The 24942-nt window shown below is 42.5% G+C and overlaps 1 protein-coding gene across 2 annotated transcripts in view; it reads left to right on the forward strand.

Moving 5' to 3' along the window:
- SUFU (SUFU negative regulator of hedgehog signaling) overlaps nt 1-24942 on the forward strand; it is an 87868-nt gene that overhangs the window by 19039 nt on the left and 43887 nt on the right. For both annotated transcript variants that reach the window (XM_058028848.1, XM_058028849.1), the window contains exons 3-4: nt 4450-4586; nt 22888-23030. In XM_058028848.1, the coding sequence (XP_057884831.1) occupies nt 4450-4586; nt 22888-23030 (280 nt within the window). The remainder of the gene's footprint in view (nt 1-4449; nt 4587-22887; nt 23031-24942) is intronic.

Raw genomic sequence — 24942 nt, forward strand, 5'->3', positions numbered from 1 at the left:
CCTTTGGTTGTGGACAGGAGACCATCCTTTGTGTTGCTTTTTGGGGGGCAGTAAAAGGGAAGTGATGCACGTCTCAGGTGATTTAAGTAATTCTCAGGGAGGACCTGTGAGGTTGGTCGCTGGGTACCTTGATGCTTTTTGTGACAGGTATTAGCTCTGCAGCCTTAAAACAGTGTTTAGGATTGGACTCCCAAGTGCTTTTTCTTGTTGGTGTCAGGCTTTGTTCTCATCAGGCAGAGTGGTGGATCCTGTCTGTCACCTTGGTTTGACCATCTCCTCACACTTTGAAAAGATCCCAAGAAGCTGATCTAGAGTACTGAAAGCTAAGGATTGGCAATTATTCTGCTGAGGATTTTTTGGTGGGTGGGATGGGAATCAATTTTAACACAGTTAAAATTGGTCCTGATACAAATACCAGCATCTCTTTCTGATGTTAGATTTAGAAATGTAATGATACTGTATTTCTGCAGCCTTCAAAATGGTATCAGAGTAGCTCACCAGCAGCAGAACAGGTAACTGTCTGTGTAGAAGATGTGGAAAGATGCAATTAAGAAGTTTAAGTAAAAGACATCTTAAGTGGTTTCACAAAAGTAGTGTTGAGGCAGCTGAAAACTGTGTCTGAGACAAGTCATTCCAGAGTGCTGTGACCTTGCTTCCCAGAAGAGAGTCGGTTTATCTCTCTGAAGCTGTTGGGAGTGCAGCTGTGACTTCTGAAAGTGCAGTCCTAACTATCCCCAAACAGCCTGAAAAGGCTTTCTTGTTGTTCTCAGGCTGAAATAATCGTAGTGATTTCCCTATGTAAACTCCCGTTTCCAGGGATTGGTTCACCTAATATATTTATATGCACATACTCTTAAACTCTCAAAAAAATAAACACCTAGTACACTCTACTCCTTGTACAGAGCTGTGTAGCTTTCAAAAGCAGAATTGCAGAAATACTGCCATTTGCACTGCAGTGAAGCAAACCTTCCCTTCTTCCTTGCAAAAGTGAGAATGAAAATGCTTTGGCATATAGCTTTGATTTAAACTGAAAAGCCTCTGGTTTTCAGAGCTGCTTTTAAAGCAAAGGGCTACTTTGGCTTTTGATCCTCTTAAGCTGGGTTATTTGATGTGAAAAACGTCCTGGGTACTCTGCTGCAGAGGGGAGCAGCTTTTCAGTTCTCTGTGTGTGGTTTCAGAAGAGGGCCTGGCAGAGTGTGGGGTGGTGGGGGGCTCGGGGGGGCCTGGTTGCACAGCTCTGTAAATAAAGGGGCCTCTATTTCTTTGGATTCTTTTGCTGGAACTAAATATCATGATCAGTGAAACTCTTACCTCATTAAAGGAACGAGGCAGGCTCCTCCAGCGTATGCGCAGTGCTGCAGTGTGGTTTGTTCTGAGCTGATTTGCTGAACAGATAACGGGAGTTTTAACCTAAGAATGGCATGTAATGTATGACCTTGGCTTTTGAAAGGTTTATTTTTGTTCTTTTGACAAAATAAGGTTTTAATATTAAATATGGGGTTGGATTTGACTTGGCAGATACCAGAGCCTCTATTACTGCTGTAGTCATAATATTAAACTATCTGATGTGTGCCAGTGAGCATGCAGCAAGCCAAGAATTTTTCCATCAGTGTTTATTTTTCTGAAAACTTACCCAGTTGCTTTGCAGTTGGGTTGGCTAAAAAGGTGATGTACCCTTAGGTCGGAGGGAGCAAAGTGGTGGTGGGCACAATATAGTCCATGTAGACTCTTTATACTTAGCATCTTTAGTTTTGGGGGAAAATAGGGGTTTCCCCTCCCCCACTTCCCCTTTGTGTTTTAGAAGTGTTTAGAAGAAACTTTCACTCAAAACTCCAGGGTTCACCAGAACCAAGACATAAAACAAACTATGTGAAATATTCAGATCTGTTAGTACAGAAATTTAATGCTGTACTGCAGCTTTCAGTCTATGTAGCGGGGCCATGCAGGGATACAAAATAAAAAAATTCTGAGCCTTTCTCCCTGCACATGTTCCATGTCAGACCATCATCTTACTGTAAGGCTGAGAGGCTTTTGAACTGCTGTGCTGCAAGAATTTGACTGAATAAATTACCTGTAAAGCACTTCAGTGCTGAGATGCTGAACTAAGCTCCAAAGTCCTTGCTCTAAATTGGCTGTAGTTTGAATTGGTTACCGTCAGATTTAAGCCACTACCACCCTTCCCTGCCACCCCCCCCAAAAAAGCCAAAAAAACCCCACTAAAACCCAAAACCAAACAAACCACCCGAAAAAACAGAAAAAAACAACAAAAGCACCCAGCCAACCTAACCATGACCAGAAAAACCTACACCAAAGCTATAATCTCATTCCTCACTTCCCTAGCTCTCAGAGAAACTAGCCCCAAATAGTGCCAGAATCGAGTTTCTGTAGATCAAAGGCTGTAGTCAAAGCATGTTGCCTCTGCAGCTGGCACAGGAGTTGTGTCAGGCTGACCTGCTGGGAATGCTTTCCACTGGAAAGGGAGCAGGTTGGTGCAGGTACAGGTAGCAGAGAATGTGGGGAGGTCTGTGGAAGGGTTCATGGCTTCCATGGGCTTTACCAAGATTTCTTCCATCTGTGTATTGTTACCCATTTTTTGGGGGGAGGAAATGAGGTCTGGTCTTTCTGTTCTGGAAATATTCTTAGGGTTTTTAGCTTGTTCATTGTCTGGCTGGGTGACAGTGATTGATTTTCTAGAAATTTTCTGGAAAATTGGGGGGAGGGATTTGGAACTTACAGGAAGAAGCACAAGTTTGAAAATCTGCAAGCCTGCAAGGTGTGGTGGGTTTTTTGTCCAGCTTATCATCCTCCTAAGATAATGCTTAAGCAGTTGAGACCAACTCTGAAAGGAGAAGACTGCCATGAGGACCGAGTGTTTCCACTTGAGGAGTATCTCTGTCCTTGTGAGAGATGATAAGCCATTTGTTCTGTCTTCCATTGGCACATGTATCTGGAGATCTTTGGTTTCTAATTGAGAAAAATAATTTCCCATGCTACTTGCCTTTCCACTAGCAGACTGATGCATCCTTATCACAATTTTGAAGCTGGGGCCAGTGTGAACACTTGCAGTAAAAAGGATATCTGTAAGAGAAGCCAAGCTGCATAACTTGGCTATTGGATAACAAAAGCAAAACCTTTGGCAAAAATACTAATAAAATTACTATGCTAATTACATTCTGAATATTAATATTTCTTTCTATGAAAGACCTGTCTAAATTAAGCATAAAGTATTTCCAAAGTAATCATGAGTATTCAAAGCCACATATGTCACAATTTACTCAAAACCAGATTACCAAGCTAAAATTAAATAGATCAAAGACTTTCACTTTACTGACTGTTACATCAGAACAGCTGCAAAGTGCAGGTGAATTACATGATTTTAAATTTTCCCTGTATTTTCACCAACTTGTGACCATTAATTATTCAAAAACATATTAAGTCAAATCTTTAAATAAAAATCTCTTACATGCAAATAAAATTCTTCTAAGTTTTAACTGTTAATTTGAAAATATAAGCATTGTATGCTGCTGCATTTTCTGAGTGTTCTTTGGAAGGTATGTCTTGAATCTTTGGGGATTTAAAAAAAATCTTATAATGGAAGTAGCTTAATGCTTGTTTCCTTACCTTTTTTTTCTTCTTATTTAGTAGTTCTCTGTTTGAGTCACACTACCATATGAACAAATCCATTTAAGTAATGTTGCCTGTCAGCTTTACTGCTTTGTGACTACTGGTGTGTTGTGACCAGCAATGTTCTCCTAAATACAAGTGTTGCTTTAGACTTAATGGATACTCACCTAAACACTTCTGTTATTCAGTAATTTTCGTGTGGATCAATGTAAAGCATGTGTGGTCTTCTTTAAACAGTTATTTTTGGGAAGCAGAGATCCAAGAGGTTAAAAAAAAGCCCACTGAACTCTAGCTTATTTCATATTAGAAGTAAAGCTGTGTTGTTTCAGAACATGCCTTGAAAGGAGGAATTTCAATAGGGAGCCATCTTACTTTCCAAAAACTATAGCTGTGAAACATCAGCTCGAAGGCTTTTTGTTAACTTTGATCTTTCTTAGAACTGACCCATTCATAATGTGTTTCAGTTTCTGGTTTATGCTTTTTTTTCCTGGAATCAGTTCTTGAAAATAATCCACTTTGAAGCATTTTTATTTCTCCCTTTAAGAAATATTTATTTTTTCCTTTACTAACTGATATGTGAAACTAATAAAATACTTTAGGGATGCTGGTTGTCCAAGATACAACTTTGCATTTGTGAGGCTGCCACTGTCCTGTATCAGTCAGGTAGATCTGCACATGTGGTTACAGAACACAGGGTCCAGATTCCACTCCCTGGATGGCTGGTTCTGTGAGGAGAATGCTTCCCCTTTTTCCATGGTCCCAATCTTCAATCCTGCTCTGGTTACAAGAAGTGTGTCATGAGTTTTTATTTTTCATTCCCTCCAGGTTTACAGGAACAGATGGACCGAGTGGTTTTGGGTTTGAGCTGACGTTCCGGCTGAAGAGGGAGACGGGGGAGTCGGCGCCGCCCACCTGGCCTGCAGAGCTGATGCAAGGCTTGGCCAGATACGTCTTCCAGTCAGGTACCACGGGGTCAATACAGGCCTTGCTTCTTCCTGCTCTGCTTCTGAAGGGCCACATCTGTTACAGGGCGTGACACTTGTCTCACCAGCACCCAGTCAGGTTTTGGGAATTGTCTTTGTGTGGGAACCCAAAAGAGTGTGTTCCTTCCTGCAGCCCGGCCTGCAGGGACAAAACCAATTGTTGTTTCGGTTACTGCAAATCCTGAGTATTGAAAAGCTGAAGTTACACAACAGTCAGTAACTATAGGAGGTCTGCCCAGTGACTCTTTCCTGCATAGCTGGATTCACAGAATTGCAGAATCACAGAATGAACTAGGTTGTAAAAGACCTTTGAGATCAAGTCCAACCTATGACCTAACACCTCCTCATTAACTAAACCATGGCACTGAGTGCCACGTCCAGTATCTTCTCACAGCAAGAAAAACACATTTGATTATCCTGAATGGCTGAGGAACAGCCATCTGATAAGGTCTCACTTCTCAGCAGAGCTTCCAAAAGCATTGGAGCTCCATCACAGGCAAATCCCTTCCCGTGGTCCTGCAGCCAAGCAGTAGCAATGCATATGGACATGGTGTTGTTGAGGTGTGAAAATGTAAAAGTTGTAAGGAATGCTAAGGGCTGGGAGGGCCAAGGAATTAGCAGTTGTGAATCATTACTGCTGGTGGAGAATTGCCAGAAAACTGGGAACCAGGGTACCTACAAACCATCCTCTTGCACTGTTTTTTCATAGTTTCATTTACATCAGCAGATTGAATGTTACTTTTAGTGCCAGCACATGAAAACCTGTGCAATGGCTGATGGCTAATGTACTTGAAAGGCACTTTCCAGCATCACAAGATCTGAATGACAATATTTAAAGAACATGTTTAAGTTAATTTGAGGTCCTTTACAGGTAAAGTACCTTGTAAATCAATGATTATTGAATTTGTAGCATTTTGTACCTGCTGAACTAGTTAATAAATTGCTCAGTAACTTCTGATTCTGCTGATGATTTTCAGTCAGCTGGCAGAGTCTCAAAAGAAAAAGGTCTGGGTAAGAACAAGATTGCTCTGCTAAACTCTATAACAAATCTGAGGAAGTGCCAATCTTTTGGGTATTTTTCTAAATATTGGTAGACATAGTTCAGTGCCAGCCCAGATTATTGCTTGTCTTTTTGTAACATTTGCTATGTAGCTGTCTTCCCTAGTTACCATCCAAAATTTGTCTCACTTTTGTGTCTTGATTTTTATAACTGTTAAGCGTCTAAATCTATGAGACTATCATGATATTTTACATTGTTTGAAATTCCCATCCTGCCTAAATTGTATTGCACAGCAGCTTTTTGCTACTGACCATCAAGGATGAATTCATACTCACTTTTTCTATGCAATGATTGCCGGATCTGAAGAAAACATCTGAATCTAAAGTCTCCCTCTTAGATACAAAGTAATGTATGTGTTATGTGTTTACATATACTAAATATCCTGCATCCCATTTGAAACATTTTAAATTTCCTAGTTCAGGCCAGTTCTCACAGCAGTTGCTTGTTGGTCACTATGTTTTCATTGGTGAGAGGAGGTCTGCAGAGTGAAATGGGATTTGGAATGGTACTTAAGGGCAAACTTCTTGGTGACTAAGTTGGCAATCAGGGCAGAGACTTCCCTTGTTTGGTTTCTGCCAAAATGTAGTCTCATCTTTTTGAACCTCAAAGCCAAAGAACTGTTCTTAGAATGAAAAGAGTGGTTGTGCCCATGCTTATCAATCTGGCATGAACCACCCTCCAGTGTTATCTTCTGCTTATCCATGCTGCTTTTTACTTTATATCCACCATGACTCTTTAAAGGCACACTGAAACTCATCCATGCTGCTGGATTCTAGCCTCTGGATGTTTAGTTTTCAATTTGCCTTATGAAAAACAGCAGTGTATGAATCATAAATTGACTTCTTTCTTTGACTGTGTAATTGGGTATGAGCCAATACCATGCTTATCATACAATGGGCAAACCACATGCTGGGTTACCTGAGGAAAAGCATGAGCAGCAGATAGAGGGAAGTTATTACCTCTTTGGCATGGCACTGAGAAGGGCTTGCTTAAAATATTGTGTCCTGGTTTTGGCCTTTAAGAGATACTGAAAAACTGGAGAGTGTTCAAGGTGGTCAGGGTTCTAGGGCATGTGAGCCATGAGGAAAGCTGGAGGGAGCAGGGCCAGTTTAGCCTGAGAAGAGAATGTGCAGGGTGTTCTAATTGGAGCCTACAGCTGTAGGGAGGGTAGTTATAAGATTGTGGGGTCAAGCCCTAGGTAGTACATCAAAGGGCTACAGCTCTGAATTGCAATATGGGAGGCCCTGGAATAGCTTCAAGGAAAACTTGCTCACAAGGAGAGTGGCAAAGGACAGGGAATGGTTTATAAGAGAGGTGCTGGAACTCTATTCCTGGAAAGGTTCAGGAATGGCTCAACAAAGCTAAGTTGGTCCTGATCTAGCATTTGGGATGGCTCCACTTCAAATAGGGAGGCTGGACAAGTGACCTGCAAAGGCTCCTTAAAATATCGCAGAAGTGTTGGATTTGGGGCCTTTTTTTCCATGCTGCTTTATACTCTTCAGCAAGCAGCTGTGTGTTGTTACTGACTGTTACCAACCATTCCTTGCCTTGTATAAAACAAATCTGTATCCTGTGCAACAAGTGAAAAAATTCTAGTTTTATTTTAGTACAAATTTGATTATCAGATATCTCTTTGAGAAAGAATTTTCTCAGGCTAAAATCATCTGGTTAACAATAGACATCACATTAATCCTGAGAAGATTATGCATTTAAAAGTAAGACTTGTAATGGGGCCTATTTTATCATGTTTCTTCTTGATCTTTCAGGGCAATGCCAGTTGACCACAGCTAGATGCAGTAATTTTCTAATTTAGTCAAAGATCTCTCACTCCATTGCTCTGCAGAGTCTCCAGTACTTCTACATCTGACGTGTTCTGCTTTATTTTATTCTACTCCCTTGAGCTGTCTTGTCTCAGAATGGCAGTGTCCAGAACAGTTCTCTCTTATGTCACTCCTGGGTAATCAGGCACCCAGTCCTCAGCAGTGTTACTTTCTTTTCTGCCTGGTAGAGATTCCTCCAGTTTGACATTCTCACTCTGCAGAGCCAAGTGAGCTTCTGCCATTGTTTTTTCTCATTTTTTTACAGGACTTCTCTATTCAGATGTTGAAACTTTAAAACTGTGAAGTATTTGAAGGGTTGGTTCTTCTGAAGCCCATTGGGCATGAAGCAGGCTGTGGCATGACAGCATTGTTTTACATGATGAAAGGTTTCTTTTTGCTCAAGTTCTTTCTGACTGTAGTGCTTAGAGCATTTGTCAAATGAAACTCTGGGAAGTGTTGTTTAACTCTGGTGTATGTACTTTAATGACGTCCTCTTCAGTTGTTTAAAAAAAATAAAACTATGGTGTATCTTTAATATTCCAAAGCAGCCTTAAAAACATTTGAAGAACTGAAACAACTGAAGTAAAACTTAACGAATCCACTCTGAACAAGAAGCAGGAAAAAGAATAAAATCAGCAGAAACTTTTTGGATGGGCTCCAAGCACTTTTGCATGTCAGAAAATTGTTTATGCTGAAAGCTGTACTAAGAGCTAAATTCTTATCTCTTGATAAAAGCCAACTTTATAGTTATCATAGAGGTGTGCTGCTGAGTCCAGCTGCAGCTGGGGGAGAGTAAGGTGTAGTCATACTCCTGCTGAGCCTGAGCATTTTCAGGTGATGACGACTGAGTTGAATATTCACCTAGCAGCTACTGCTGTCCTAAATATTATTCCTGTGTATTGCAATTGCAAAGCATGTCTCATTGCAAGTGATGGATTTTTCTAACAAATGTTTCTAGGCAAATGAGTGTTGCATTCCTTTGTTTCTCTCTCTCCTGCACTGTGGCAGTGCTTTAGAAAAGCAATCTTCTGCATTGAATTTCAGACCTCTTTCAGCCTTGGCTTCTCTGTTCACTGTAACAAGCGCTTGGTGCTTTTGATTAAAGGGCAGTACTTACCCTCCTTCAACAACACCAAGCTTTCAAGTCTCAAAGAGTTTTATTTGTGGCTTTATCTGTTCTTAATTTTTTCACTGTTTGACCATGACCACAAATTCCAACTCTGTTAGTTTTAAAAAATCCCCAAACCTTCAAACCTTGAAAATGAAACTTTGTACAATTCTGTGACCTTAGCTTGTCATGGTTCATGGGTGTACTGCAAATATCTCATGGTAGAACAAATTTATACTTCAATTCAAATGAAAAGGAAGAAACGCTCTTCCTACAGAAAGCTTATCCAGAGCTTACAACAACTGTTAACTCTTCATGTACTACAGTACTAAGACCCTTAATCACCACACTATGGTTTGTGTTTTCCTGAAATTAAAGTTTGCATTTTTTTTTCTCTCTAGGATAAATTTATGTTGTTTTCAAGGGTCTGTCTGATATGTGTGATGAGGGCAATATATTGATGTAGCATGGGAACAAGTACGTGTGTGTATTGAACTCTTGCTGCTTCCATGTTTTTAGCCTGAAAGAAAACAGCTGCAGCTGTCAGGTATGGGTTTGGAGAAATGGTCATGAAAACTCATCATGCAGAAAGCCTGAAAATAATGATGTGGCATATGTCATGGTTATATTCTCCACAATGCACAAGCTGTGGTGGGGAATGAGCCCAAAGTATGAAGAGCATGTCCATGAGTTAGAAGCTTGCAGGTTGGCTGAGCTTGATGACATTTACCCCAGAACATATCAGCATGAGCAGGCTGAGCCCCTGCTGGTTTAGGGGACACAGGTAGCACCACAGGAGACTGGAAAACTGGCAAATACTGTTCTTCACATCCCATTAAAAAACCTGTATCAAAACCAAAACAAACTCCCAAAACAAAACAAAACAAAAAACAAAACAAAACAAAACAAAAAAAAAAAAAAAAAAAAAAAAAAAAAAAAAAAAAAAAAAAAAAAACAGAAAAAAACCCACCAAAAAAAGTTTCTAAGTGGTCAATCGGATTTCAGGTCTTAATAAACTGCTAAGAGAAACAAACCATCCAGAAAGCATCCACAGAATAATGGATGTTCCAGCATGGATTTATCAACAATAAATCACAAGAAAGTAAGTTACATAGGAAGCAATGAATGTTCACTACCTTGATACTACTGAGACTTTTTATATTGTCCCAACAAGTGTGTGAATGAGCTTACATTGAAAGTGGGGCTCAGTGGGATTAGGGGAGCTGATGGGGGTCACAGACCTGCAGCCATGAGCCAGCAGATACCTTGGCACCTGCTGTCCTGCCATACCCCCCAGGCCTTGGCTTCACATCTCCTGGGGTCCAGAAAGCTTCAGAGTAGTAGTCTCAGTGACTCTTTGATTGCCAACATGTTTTCAAACATTCTTGACACAGGCCAGTTTCTGTGTGTAAAAAGGAAAAAACCAAAACAAGTGACCAAACTCAAAACCTAAAACAAACTCCTTGCTTCCTTGAATACAAATGAAGCTTCTCTGGCTTGTTTGTAAAGCTGTTTATTTCTTCCCAGGAGGATGACTAAAGCCAAATAAAATGTGCCAGTAATTCATACACATTTTTCCCTGACTGTACCCTTATCTTTTTCTTCCCAACCCCAGGCCGATTTATTATTCTCTTCTGGTTGCTATGGCTCTGGAAAATATATATTTTTTTCTATCATCTGTTTATAATATTGACCCGTTTCCAGTGTAGAGCTGGCCTGTCTTCTCTCTAGTATTCCAGGATTTTAGATTAAAATTGTATGGAGATTAACTGTGTTTTTTAGCTCTACAAAGAAGTATAAATCAACATCAATTTCAATTCAACAGAACCTGTTCTGCAGTGTGAATGCTGAAATTGTAGCACAGTAAATTGCTGTAGGTGAACAGGACACTCAACCAAGTGTGCAGGGGCTGCGTGCCTTTATTCTGCAAAGGGGTATGGAAACATGAAGTCACTGGTTCCAATTTAACCCAAGTTTGTCATGGCCAAAAGCTCTCATCATCTGATAGTTATTCAGCGGTCCATGAGAAATTGGTTGGGTTTTAGCCTAATTCCTCTTAGATGTTTCCCATAAAACAAGCTGTTCTGTGAGCAGCAGCTCAGATCGAGCCCGGGCCTTTGCATTTTTGTGCAGTGTCCTGCACTGGTGCAATAAATCCCCTTCTCCCCATAGTGCTGCCTTTGAGCTCACCTCCCCAGTACTTCCCATCCCTCCCCCATCTAAGCCAGCCTTGTCACATCCCCTAGCTTCCAGCTGGGACATACGTGCTGTAAGTGGTACCAAATGATGTGCTGGCTGACAAAACAAACCGGTTGCTGGCGTGCAGAGTGGTTGGCTGATGAGCTGGGCACGATGGGCAGCTGTCAAGCTCGTGCTTTGGTCCCTAACCTGTATCTGGCTTCCTCTGGAGCTGGATGGCATTGCTGATGTTGTTGGCAACAAAATCGCCAGATGTAACTGTTGTAAATTGTTGTGAAATGCGTTGCAGAGAAGTGCTGGCTGCAGATAGACTTGGCCTTTTTACTCCCTGTTGTAGATCTGAGTTCCCTTAGTTAAAGTAATGCAGGTCCTCTCTGCAGGCTTGTAAAGCTTAATATTAAGTCAGTTTGTATGACTGTAAATTTTGGGACCTCCAGAGCCCAATGCTTTTATCCTCACTTGTGATTTTACCCAGCTCTCTTTTGTGGGTGGCTGCAGAGGCACAAGCTTGCCAGTCCTTGGAAAGCAGCTTTGCAGTGGCCTTGGCCATGGCTGAGGTTTCCCTGGCTGTGAACTAGCACCAGCTGGTGGCCTGTCCTTCCTCTCTTCATCAGAGTGCTGTCAGGTGTGGGTGGTAAACTGGGAGGGGGCATAGAGCAGGGACACAGCTGTGAATGCCACCACATGTGTGGTGTGCCTGTTCTTCCTGGCAGCACAAATGGAGTTGCATGGCCTTAGATTTTGTGCGATTACATTGAATTCACTTCTCTTCCTGTTTCCAGCAGGTGTTGCCCCTTTACAATTGTGGAGGCACCCCAGTGCCAGACTCAGCCCTGCCTTTTGCCTTGGAGCACTGTCACTTCATCAGCCACTGATGGGATAAGCTGGCCATTATTTTTGCTTATTTGTTATGGTTTTAGCGAGTAGCATCTTTCTGGCCTTTGTGACTTGCTAGGACCTTAGGCAACACTAGAGAATCTCTTCCCCATATATTTAATTCAGCTGTAGTATAGAAAAGCCCCTGCAGCCCTTTGGCCAGGTTTGAGAAGTGCAGGATGATTTCCCAGGAACATGAGAGGAAGGGACCAGCACCACTGCTGAGTGACATCGCCTTTTGCTTCATTAGCACGGGTGCTCTGAAGCAGGGCTGGGCATGAGGCTCCTCCCAGTCTCAAGTGCGGGAGTAGGAAAGCATGACTGGAACCCCAGGAGTTTCCAAGGACACCTGCACTCTCATTTTACTTGGAGGATGAAAAGTCTATGTCTTATATTGTCATGAAGATGGTTATATAATATAAATTAAAGTATTTTCTTCCCTACCTCTCTAATCTCCCACAGTTTGGGCTTTTATCCTCTCCTGCAGTTTGTCTGGATTCATGGTTATTTCCTGTGTCTTGCTGTGGAAGCCACTGTTGTCTCTCCAGCTTTTAGTTCTTGGCTGGGAACAGGTCTCTGACCTTTTCCAGCCCCAAAGGATAGGTTCACACTAAGGCACGGAGAGACTTTGCCAGGAGCAAAGGCACAGAAAGCCTTTGTTGCTTATAAAAGACTTTGTTGAAACAGAAGGAAAGCTGTCTTCCCCTAGACTGCTTTACTGATTACATAGTATTTCCAGGCAGTAAGTGAGGGATCTCAGTGCTGCCTGAAAGAGAAGGCTTGTTTGTAGCTGCTACTGCAATTTAGATAAAGTAGGTTTAGGCCCAGTTTGAGTTGGCGAGATTTCAACTGATGCTGTCCCTTTTAATTCTGTCAGCTCATGTCCTGTTCCTGCCTGGGAACTGAACTTGGCTTGTTGTTTTTCAGCTGTTCAGTACAGTTCATTCAGTTACTTTATTTTAAAAAAAGGAAAAGGAAAGCGGGTGGGAATTTGTCTTCTCTCTGTGTTTTACATCAGTCCATCTGCCCTGGTGCTGCTCTCAAAGGGTCGGGGATGGACAGAGCACCAAGGCTTGTAACTTTGATACATGGTTATACTAAGAAATGCACAAGTTATTGTAGCTTTCATATTGCAGTTGGGCTGCTGTTGGGAGAGGGAGGGAGGGAAGAAGCTGGCACAGAGACCTGCAGGAAGCTGTGTGACACGTCTCTGTGCAGGGCTGCTGCAGCAGCCCAAGTGGCAGAGGGACAGCCAGCAGGCCCCACGCCCAGGGACGCCTGGATGCTGGCCCCGAGCAGGTGTTTATCCACAGCGGCTGCAGTTCAAGATCAGGACTGATCTGTCTGTTTTCTGCCCAAAGTGGAGGGGAGCCAAGCTCTCTGCAGGAAGCCTTTTTTTCCGTCCTACCCAGAGCCTCCCCACTGTAGGGGAGTGAGGAGGAGCCCACATGTTGAGACCAGCAAGCTCTGTGAGGAAGAATATCTCTTAACGCTGAAATAAAGGAAGCAGGGCAGAAGCTGCACATGGTGAGCCCTGCCTTGGATAAAAGCTCTGTCCCCTGTACTGAAGCAGGAATGCAGGACAAAGGACACAGCACAGGGAAGGCAGAAAACTCCCCCTCCTGCTGGTGTGAGGTCCTTTGGCCTCTCATATATAAGGTCTTTGTCCCACCCAGCCTTTCCTGGGAAACGGAAGCAACTGCTTTAGCAGTTAAAAGCTTCTGCAGAGAACAGTATTGCCTCCTCCTATGGAGGAGCTGAAAGCAGCAACACAGAGGGATTGTTCTGCAGTTGCAAGAGCATCCTCTCTCACTGCCTGTGTGCAATTGTTTGGGATGCACAGAGGAGAGTTTGAAGGTTACACGTACTGAGTAGCCTTCTGAAAAGGACTGTGTTTTCCCTGGCAGCTGCCAAGCCCATGTTAGATGAAACTGCAGAGTAGAGTAACTGCAGATGAACTGCAGAGCTGGAAGTTGGGTTCACTGTTACGTATCCACCTTCTTACACATTCTATTGAAGATCTGTGCAGCAAGTGGTGCTCAAACTGTGCTTTCTGACTAACCCACTCTGCCTGTGAGAGTGGCAGTGTGCAGAGCTCATTACAGATCATCTTCTGACAGCCTCAGAGCCAAAGATCCTTTGCAGCAGCCCGCTCAGCCAGGAGGCAGCAAATGGGCACAGCAGGGGAAGTGTTTTGTTCTTGGTGGGAAAGAGAAACTGGGAGAGAATATTCAGAGGTTGTGGGCAGCCCAGAATCTGAGGGAAGTGGACTCTTGTGCTTTTTGATTTAAAATTAGGGGCTTAAAGGAGTGTTCTCAGAACACTTGGGATGGTGTTTCAAATGATGCTGCATAAACAGGCTGTCCATTTTGCATTTGAACCATAAATACAACCCTTGGAATGGAATAAGTGTGTTTTTCTTGCAGTGCCGTAATGGGTTGGTAGAGCTCAGTGGTAACTATTTTATGCAAGTATGTGTGAATGCAGAGTTTTTCTGTTTCCTGCCCTTTGGCCTCCTGCTTTGCCAAAGTAAAACAAAAGTTTGGCCTGTGCAAGCTTTAAATTCCTGAAAATTTAAGGGAAAACAATCAACCACTGATAAACATGACACAGTGCTCTCTTGAAGACCTCTGCCCTCTTGTCTATTACAAGTCCCAGAACTAATGCCTGAGTAATTAGAACCTTTTTCTGAAAGGGTTATAATGTGATAACTTTGTGAATGTTTTCTCACAGACCATCTCCCCTTTCTTGCAGTTTCTTAAATAATTTTGCTAAAACAGATACCCTGGTGCAGTCTAAGTCTGTCTGTCAGATATCTGTGCTGTGAAGGCCATTCAGAGAAGCTGCTTGTGTGTTCTTTGGGTTCCTCAAAGGCAGATCCTGCTTTTGCATTCCTTCAAGCTCCTTAAAAGCTCTTCAACAGAAGTGTCTTATAGATGCATATCTAGGGGAAGATCACAAGTGACTGTACAAGCTAATGGTGCTCATGGGTCCATTTAAATATCCTCCCTTCTCAGTGGGCCTGCACATGTGCAGGTATGCAGGAGGTCCAACAAGGAAAAAAGTTTTTCCCTGCTGCAGTTCTGTTCCCTGAGGACATTTAAAGGTTGCCAAATCCTGTGGGCACCAGTCTTTGTTCTAGTTGCACCTTGATGGGAAACGTTCAGGTAACTGTAAAACATTCTGGCTTTCCTGTGCCAGAACTCAGGATAAAGTTTGTAAATGACAGGTAAGTATCTCTTCAGACTGGTCATGTGGGACCACATGATGTGTAAATAAACTGTATTAAATACCTGTTTTAAGCTGAGTCCTTATCTGACAGAAGATCCTGCTGTATAACATCCTTTCTGGCTCCTGGGGCTCCACCCCATCCTGAGGCTATTCACTTTTTGAAACTTTTGACAATGTAACTACCATCCTTTAAAGGGGTGCTGCAAAATGCATCTCCTTCAGGTGAAGGGTGCAGAAAACTGGTAGCAGTGCTACTGGGCAGGGGTGGAAGGGTCTCTTGCCTGACCTGGAGCAAGCACATCACTCCTGCTCCCTTATGGTTGCTGGAACAGGAGGATGGAGAAAGTAAACGGAAGACTGGGGGAGGTGAAAGCACCCCAGCCCTGCAGTACCCAAGGGCAATGGTTCTGAGTGATGGGTGTAGAGGAGCAAGAGCTTGGAGCAGCAAACTTCTGTGGGACTGAGGAGGAGCAACTCACATCTGTGTTCATTTTCTTTTTCTGCCATACTCAACAATGCCAGCTAAATCCTTTCATGCTGCCATGCCTTCTTCCAGCTTCCCCTTTCTGGAGAAGGGAGCCATGCAGATAAATCTGCAGATGGGTGAGAACTGTGTTGTTGCAAAAGCAAGGTGAAAGATGCAACCTGCCCTGGACAGGGCTTATACAGAGAGGACACCAAACACGATGAATGTGCCAGCTCCTGCTGTTTGTAAGAGCTGCAGAAGCCTGAGGGGAACAGAGTGGAGGAGCTGAATGCAGTTGTGGGGAGGAGAGAAAGTGTGGGAGGAGGTGGCTGGAGGAGCAGGCTGTACAGAGTCAGGGAGAGGACAGGGGGCCCACCACTTGCAGAGGGTGGGAGTGTGCCCTGGGCACTGGAGTCACTTGCTGGGAGCCTGCTGAGAAATTCCCAGAGTTTGCAGTCATGGAAATTGTGTACACACGTAGCATGGGGCAGGAAGAGGGAGTAAGCCAGATATGCAGATCTGTAAGGGATGGAAAGAAATGTCTTGGAAAACAGGGGGTAGAAGAGGCTCAGAACCAAATTGGTTATTGTACAATAGCATTTAAATTATTTTTTTTCTATATTGCTGCACTCTGCACTGTGGCAGAAGGCATCTGGGTGCCTGGAGTCTACTTTGTGATAAGAAAAGCAGTATTTGTAACTCCATCAGTGGAAGCTGCAGTACAGTGAGAACACATTTTCCATGATCCCACTGCCAATAGTAGTGGTGCCTCTAAGCACAACACAGATAAGTGAAGAATCACCTTGCCCTGCTGGTAATGTACCCTGGGAAGTTGTGGGAGGCTCTTCATTGGGCTTTCAGTTCAAAGAATTAAATGATCAAATAAGTTTGTCTGTGTTTGCATAAATTGATTGGGCTCTTTTGTGTGGGATGTTTATTTTCCAGACTTAACACCCTGGAGCTGTGCAGTAATCATTTTTGTATTTTCAACCTGCAGAGCAATTTTTAGAAAATAAACTGCATCACGCTTCTCTGCTTTCTGAAACTGTCTTCAAACCTCAGAGGTCAAGCAGTCCTTACAGTACTGGTAATCTGGTTTTTTCCCTGCTATTTTTTTAAGGAACCTTTTATCTAGGCCCCTTGTTTCTAAAAGCCCAATTTGAATCCCTGCAGTGGAGCTATTGTTTAATTGTATTCCTGGGATTTAATTCTTCCTAAGGGATCTTCTCTTATGCTGCATGTCTGCAGGAGGCAGCAGCACTGAGTGAATTTGCACCTCTTTGGAGTGCCAGGGCTGGGGCAGCTCCTGTTCCCAAGGCAGGAGATAAGGGGCAGCAAAACTGAACTGAAAAAGAAAAACAGGGAGGAAAAGCATTTTTTAAACATAGTGCAAATATATCACAGCTTGGATTCTGCTAATTCCTTGTATATTCTTAAAACATGTTCATCTTGACTTGAAAACAAAATTATAAACTAACTGGCAGTGGGCCCCACAGATTATATCCCAATTAATTTTTCCCTTTACCAATCCATGTGTGCAGTTCTTTGTGGCTTAGGAAACTAATCTTGAGACTGAATTTAGCATTAATTATCCAGTTTAATGTGGCCGGCAAATGAGTCTAAATAAAGTCTTTTTTTTTTAATACTCTGTTTTTAAAAATTTTTCATCCATATAATGAGTTGCAACAACAGTATTACTTTGAGATACTTAGGCATAAATTTCATCTTTAACTTTTGTATTGATTTATTATAGCTAAAATCTTTGTATGTATGCTTATATTTATTATTGAGCTAGTTAGAAATATATTAACTAGGTCTAGTGAAAAATATAGCTATTACATTTCAGCATTGGACTCTGTGTTTGCCCTTAGTTTCTCTCAATTAATTCTAGCTGTTTGGTCTGCAAAATGGTACTGAAAAACAGCATCAAATCTTACTTGTGACAGATTGCCAGATTACTTTTTTTTAACAAAGCCAGACTGAATATTAAAAATGTATTGGAGAAAATGCATTTATATAATAAATTATACAGACCATACATGGGGTAATGGCAATGCAATAAATTACTTTGTTTCTGTAAGTATTGGATAAGCTGCATTCAATTTAAATGTCTGGCTGCATCACTGTCATGCTGGTCAGGAATTCACTGGGGGCCTTTTTAACATTCCTGCACCCATAAGTCATGGAGTTAAAATCCTTCTTTGCCCTCAAATACACAATTTCTCTGAGTTATGCAGGCTGACATCTGTGACTTGCTGCCTGCAGTTTAGCTGAGATCTCCGAGTCAGGTTTGTAGCCCTTAGAGCAGCCAGTTTTCACACTGCTGAGCACTGTGGATAATGTAGGTCTGGCTTTGTGAGGGATGTGGTCATCCTGTTTGTGTGCCAGCATCCCCCATGCCACACACTGATGCAAATTTACTGGGGTGGTTTTTTTGTTGAATTTTTCTTTTATTTTTAGACCAAGGTAGCAGAGAATTGCCAAGCATTGTGTAAGCATAGCTAAGCAACATCACTGCTCTGAAAGCATGATCCAGGTAGGATCCATGATCCAGGGGACAAGCAGGACTGCTTCTTTCAGCATCATCTTGCACATATAAATAAATAAAACTCCCAAATAAAGTGACCATGTACTGATGGCCTGGCTTTCCCCAGAAACAGAAGAAACAGAAATATGCTCTTGAAGGATATGAGTGGCTGTTTTGCCAACAACAAGCAAATGTAGTTAGTGTACTTAGGGCTTCTCCCACTCTGTGCTGTATCAGCTTCTAACTTGTAACACCCTGTCCAGGTGGATTTATCTGGTTACTTACTCAGCCCCCTCTGTTGCTGATTTTAGCTGGCATTTGGAAGGAGGAGGTGTCTTAGAAGAGATACAGAGGAATGATCAGGCTGCAAATCTGTTCTTCTAATTTTAAAATTTATCTCAAGAATTATGTGGCGGGACCGTGTCAGACGGGACAAGTTTCTGGCCTCTGGATTAACCAGGGTGGTGCAATTTGAACTGTCTTGGAGCCAGACAGGCTGGGGACAGGAGTCTGCATGGACTGGAGAAAGGCTTAAAGTTGCCTTGCTGTCTTCTTGCTGGTGGAACAGCATCAGCTCTTTGTTTTCCTCCTTGAGCTGCCAATGCACATGCAGGAGAAGATACTGGACTCCCAGATGCCCAAAGACTGTTTGCCATCTGCTCTGGGTGCAGGGTAGCCAGCTCACTGGAAATGTTCCCTGACTCACTGTGAGCCTGGAGCTGCTTTTAGGATGGAGTTCTCTCTCAGCTCCTGGTACTTCTCTAAGTTTGCTGTCCTTTTCCATTTACTCCCTGCGGTCATTAAGGGAGTAAGGACTTGTAGCAGGATCCCATATATGGAAAGCTGACAGGTTTAAAAAAGGAATTGAAAATAGTGGGAAGTAATCTGTGTTTCTCTCTAGAGCTAGGTAACACCACTTGAGCATAGATTGCATGCATTATAATGTTTATGAAACATCCTGAGGCCAAGAATATGACTTGGTTTTATTTCTTTAGGCATGAGCTATATTTAGTCAAATTAAAGGAGGGAGGAGGAATTCACTCCAAGAAAATACATGAGCAAAGTTAGACAAAGAAAATTTACTAGTCTACAGTGGAATGATTCCCTCTGAGTTATTTCCCCAGTTCTCATTATAGAGCAGTTGGATAGTAAAGTTAGGAGAGATTGTGCTGCTGAATTATGACTGTTGCTGCATGAAGGAACCTCACCTGCTTTATGTGAGCTGTAAAAGAAAATTGATAATGGCATTTTAAAGGCTTCAAAATATGAGTGGCTTAACAGAGTGGTCTGGTATAACTGCTGCTTTTGCATAATAGAATAGTGTAAGAGCTGGTCTATGGCAGATTTAGAGACTTTTCATTTTTGTAGAGCTATAGAGAGACTTCAGACTTGCTATTGTAAATTATGAAGTAAAATAGTAAGTTTGAATTGAAATGTTTTAATAATTTCCTTGTTGACTTCTTATGAAATCAATACCTCCCTATAAAGCAGTTGGGTTTCATGGAATCAGCAATCCTCACCAGGAAGAAAGTCAGTGTTTTTTGTTAAAACATAAACTTGCAGGAAAAGAACCAGTTTCAAAATTGTGAGGATGAGTCACCTTGCTGTGCTAGATTTAAGGCTTGTTAGTTAGTGCCCCTTCCAAGCAGGAAGGGTGCAAGAGTCCCAGAGGGTTCCATGAGCAAGCCTGTGTATTTACAACACATCCCCTGCTCCCATGGTAACTGCTGAAGGATAGGAATTTATCCTGGGGCAGATTGGGTACCTTAGCTCATCCTGTCATGGAGGGAACATGAAGCCAACTCAGGTTTACCACGATGCAGAAGTATTCAGCAGCAGTCAGCTTGTGTGCAGTAAATCAGAGCCTTAGTTTACACCTGAGGATTTGCTGATTTATCCATAGGCTAAAATAATTCGGATTTAACTTTTTAACATATTTTCTTTTCGTTCCTTTGCTTTTAATTTCTCCTGTTGATGGCTAGATAATTTCTGTGCTTTGCCAGCTGTTATATGGATTTGACAATTACCTGGTCATGTCCTGGAACTTTTTCTGATGACTGTTGGTTTTGCTGTGGTCACCTAAGGAGACGAGGCTTATCCCGTTGAGATGTTCTCATCCCTGACTCTTTTGAAAACATGAATGTGAAAGGTAGGAAGGGAGGATACCAGATACTCTCCCTGTTTCCAGCATGAGGCAATAGAAATTATTATGTAGCCCTTTATTTCTGTAATTTCTTAGTTTTTGCGGTTACAAGTTATGTAATCCAGGCTGTTCTCAGTGCTGCAATGGTCTCTGTACAAGAGCTGATCTTACATCCCCCATGGGTGACAATGCAGCAAGTGGAAAGCTGGGTTTCGGGGTGTAATACCAAATTTCTTGAACTCCCACAGGTTTTTATTTGGCTTCATGTTATTTGCAGAATTTTTTTGGTGTGATTTAATTGAGTAGTCAGTGTGAATTTTGTGGTGTTCGTGTGTATGCAAGGGAAAGGGAGATTTTCTAAGTGTTCAGTGTTTACATGGCCATAAACAGGTGGGTTTCCAGCAGAGACATTTGCATTTGAAAACCTGCTCTAACCGGGCTGGGTTTTCCCAGGAGAAGCAGCACCAACAGTGAAACGCAGCGATCGATCAGCATAGAATTGTGTGAGCATTTGATGGGCAAAATGTTGTGGTATAAAGACAGGGCCCAAGAATAAGCTCTTTGTGGCTTTGTTTCATTCCTGAAAACTGTGACTGAGAGGCTTTTATCATTTTAAAAAAATTAATCAGCCACATTTTGTCTAACTTGGAAAAGATCACAAGATATCCCTTGCAACATTCTAAGTGCTGTTTCTTTAACCAGATTTTGATACTAAAAAAATATATAATTTTTCATTTTTCTGCTTATATTTCCTCAGCTCCAAAAGTAAAGTAATATTGGAACCAGTCCTTTCAGTCCCAGAGCTGGGAGCGTGTAATTTAATGTACATAACGATAAACCCTTTGAAGCAGCTTGCATTCACTATGTTTTCTTTCTTTCCTAATTTTAACTAAGGAAAACATTCCCTTACTTATCACAGCCCTTCTGTTACATGCCTCATTTTTCAGGCTAAGTTCCTTATGGTAGTTAGAGTTTATTTTAATTTGTAATCAAATGAGCTGTCCAGAAAATTCATCTGAAAAAACATATATAAAGATGTTCAAACCCACAGCAATGGGGACACCCAGTGGAGACACACTGAGTTGCCCAAAATTACAGCCAGGAGTAGTCCAGCAGCTCCTCATCAGGGAGAGGACTGCAAATATTTTTAACCAGAACAGTTCTGAGGGAGCTCTCATGAGTTTACCTGCCTGCTGCTGGGGGCTCCCTTGAAGCATCCTGCCTTTGCTGCCCTTGCACAAACCCGTGCTTGTCATGGCAATGAAAAATGTCTATTGGAGAAAAAAAGATCTGAAAAGATTTTTTTACTAAAAATTGTCATTAAAGGAATTATTAATAATAAATTTGGTCCTGATGCACAATTATTGCAATGGGGTGTACAAGCACCCAGTTCCTTGGTGGTGCTGTTTAATGTGACAGGGAATGAGTTGCAATTCCTGGCAATTCAAAAAGTTTTTCTCTTGCTATTGCAGACACTGCCATGTTCTTCTATTAGCCCTGTTTAAGGGGTGTCCTGTTGCAATGTGTTTGGAAGGTGATGTGGGAAGGTTAGGTGAAGATCCGGGACCATGGGAGGGCACCTCTCTGAATTGTATCCTGCTCCTGTAGCATGGAAGATGCTCCAGTCTCAACAGACAGCAACTCAGATAACCACTGTTTTCCAGTCTGCACTGGAATTCCTAGTCCTCTTCCAGTGGGCAAGGCCTCCTTTCCTGCTGGGTTCTAAGTGTGGCCTTGGGAGAGACCAGACTGCCTTCATGGATGAGCTCGGTCAAGGAGAGGGGCACTTGGCCTGCCACTCACTTTGGAAGCAGGCAGGCAGTACTCACTTCATCCCTGGAGCACTACACCTATCTCAGAGGGCAGAATGTGGATTCCAGGTTGTTTGTTTGTATGTACAATAAAGTTCTGCTTGGACAAGCACAAGACCCAAGATAAAAGCAGTCAGCTAGGCAGCATTACCACACATGCTCCAGGAACTGCATGCAAATGGATTGTGCTTTAATTGCTGTGAGTGTGGTCATGGCTGGTTGTTTTACTTCTAGTTCACTCAGAAAGCAAGCATTAGCCTTTCCTGTGATGGGGCTGCATCAGACAGATGGGTTCTGGTGTGCCTTCTGGCATGCACTAGCTGTGGAACATGGGATTATCTGGGGTTTTGTCTTTCTAAGTAGGAGGGGAGGAAAAGAAAGGAATGCCTGCCTTGTTTTGATGCAGTCTGTTCTGACATAGAATGAAATTTATAGCCTATTGGTTTTCTCATTGTTTGGGAAAGAAGAAACATATTAATTCTAATTCTGCACCAGAGCCGCCCAGACAACGGAGAGAGAGAGTGATTTTGACTTACACTATCACAAGTTGGGCAGCAGAATTTTTATTAAATATAGCAGGGTAGTATTTGTGTTTAATTCACATTTGAGAATATTTTCTCTGTGGCAAATTAAGTGTGAATTGCTGTGGCAATGGGCATCCACTATGGCCTGCTGACCTTCTGTGCCTTCTCAAAAAAGGAGACTAGTAGTAAATGAGAGACAGGCTAATTTTATTTGCTAGTATTTCCTGTTGGGCTTAATATCAAAATAGGATGGTGGTTTTGTCCACAGGACTCAAGAGTGGGCAATTTTGAAATCAGTGTTGAACTCAGATCACTCAAAGAGACTCCATTTCTGTTTCGGGTGGCTCAGAGGCTCAGCAGAGCTGGCCAGGGGCAGTCACTGTGAACAGTCACCAATGACTGTCCCAGCCCAGGCCGGAGGTCCCTGCCTGGCAGCAGTCAGGAGCAGCTGCCAACAGAAGGAATGTTCTAGCAGACTTCACAGACTAAATATTTCTTGTTTCTTTCCTTGCTAGAAAACACCTTTTGCAGCGGTGACCACGTGTCATGGCACAGCCCTTTGGACAACAGTGAGTCTCGAATCCAGCACATGCTGCTGACAGAAGACCCCCAGATGCAGCCGGTGCAGACTCCTTTTGGGGTGGTCACTTTCCTGCAGGTATGGCCCAGCCACCATGGCTCCCACTGCCACCTCCTGGGCGTGCAGTGCAGCTAACATTGCTTTGAGCTATGTAACTCAGATATTTGTTATCCTGTCTTCAGTTTCAAATATGAGCATTGAAAAAAAATGTTGAGAGAAACAGTTTTAAAAGCTAATGTAAAGATAAATGAAAATTAATTCTATAGTAATATTAATAAGTGATCCACTGGTTTGAATGCCAGGAAGAGAGAGTTTGGAGCAGGACTTGGAGCTGTTTTAGCAGTACTTAAATGGCAGAAATGTAGCTTGCAGTACTGACACAAAGATTCTTTAGAGGCTGAATTTTTCTGTATTGATCTACTGTTTAAGAAAGGTTCAGGTTTGCTTTGCAAAAGAAACGCTAAAAAAATCCCTTGGGATTTAACTCTGCTGTTCAGCATGGAGAGCTTCTGTGGCCAAACAGGTTTGCTTGCTTTCCCAAAGTCTTTCTCAGCGATGCTTCTTAGATAGGAGCTGCTTTGGATATTTTTAAATTGCATATTGGGTTAATAGCCTTAGTGGAAGAGTGGCATAGTTTATGCCAACTGCTGATTTCTTCATGCTCTGTGGAAAAGCTTCCATCCTGTGGGAAAATGCAAGTGTCTGTATTTTACAATTTAAGCTTCTAGTTGCTCCCATTTGTCTTTGGCTGTAGTTGCAACATGTAAAAGGAAGTTCTGTTACCACAAACCTACACAAGACAAGTGCTCTGCAAGGCTTTTCTGAGGTGCCCAAATGTCTGTGTTTTATCAACAACAACAAGGTGGGTGTGAGATTAATTAGTGCAAGGTGAGTTGTGGGACCTGGAAGGAGAGACAGAGAGCCAAACTAAGTGGGATAATCCCTGGCTGATTCTCCAGTTAGTACTGTGTTAGTCCTCATCTCTTCTTTAGTGCTCAGCTGTCTTGAATCAAAGAACAGTCAGCTTGCTGCATCCTGAGGCCCTTGGCCTCTAATCTTCCACAACACATACAGTTGACTTGGTTTTCCCCTTTGTTTGATGCTTGTTGTTATGAATTTATTTTGACCCATGAGGATAAATGACTACAAAAAGCAAAGAACGAACACAAAATAATTTCCTGTTTAGAGTCTTGCTGTTTGTATGTAATTAGTGAGTGAAGGCCCAGGGAGGGGTGTCCTGAGGCAGGGGTGATTCAGGCTGGTGATGGAGGAAGCCTGGGAGATGGGTGGGGATGAAGTGCACCTCCAAGGGCTGGGTCCTGACAAGGTGAACTGTGCAAGGGGCAGGAGAGGTGGGGTGTGCAGAGCTGGTGCATGCTGACATGAGGGTTTTCCACGCAGATCTCTATCAGTGCACTTATGTGCCTACAGCAGAAGGCACATCCTTCACTCTGCTTGCTGCTCTTCAGAGCTTAGTTTCCAGTTTTCCTCTTTTCTGATAAAACATCCGTTGAACAGATTTTGACAAAAAATTCTGTGTTGTTGGAAAAGACTTAAGAACATTGAGGAAGAAAATAGAAGGCTGTGGCAAAAATATTTTTCATCTCAGGGTGAAACATTGTGCTCAAAGGCACAAACTAGTGGTTGATACAGCAGGAAGAAACTGCCTTCTATCAGCTGAAGGGTGTTTCACCCCTTCATTTGAAGCAGCTGATCTCAGCTGCTGTTAGAGAGACATCTGGTCTTGCTCAGTGTGGCAGCTCCTATCCTGAAAAGCAAACACATCCTGCATTACACAGGAAGGCAGAAGTGTGCAGTTGCCTACAGTGACAAGTGGATTATGTGGTGTGTAAGCAGCTTTACTTTATGGTGCTGGGTAAGATGTAACCAGTCAGCAAACTGAGTTGGTCAAGGATTTTATGAGCACCAAAGCAATCCCATGTGGCAGCAATTCCCTTGCCTGGCTGAGATTGCTTGTGCAGTATGGCAT

This window comes from Melospiza georgiana, chromosome 8 (genome assembly GCF_028018845.1).
Source record: "Melospiza georgiana isolate bMelGeo1 chromosome 8, bMelGeo1.pri, whole genome shotgun sequence".
Taxonomy (NCBI): Eukaryota; Metazoa; Chordata; class Aves; order Passeriformes; family Passerellidae; genus Melospiza; species Melospiza georgiana.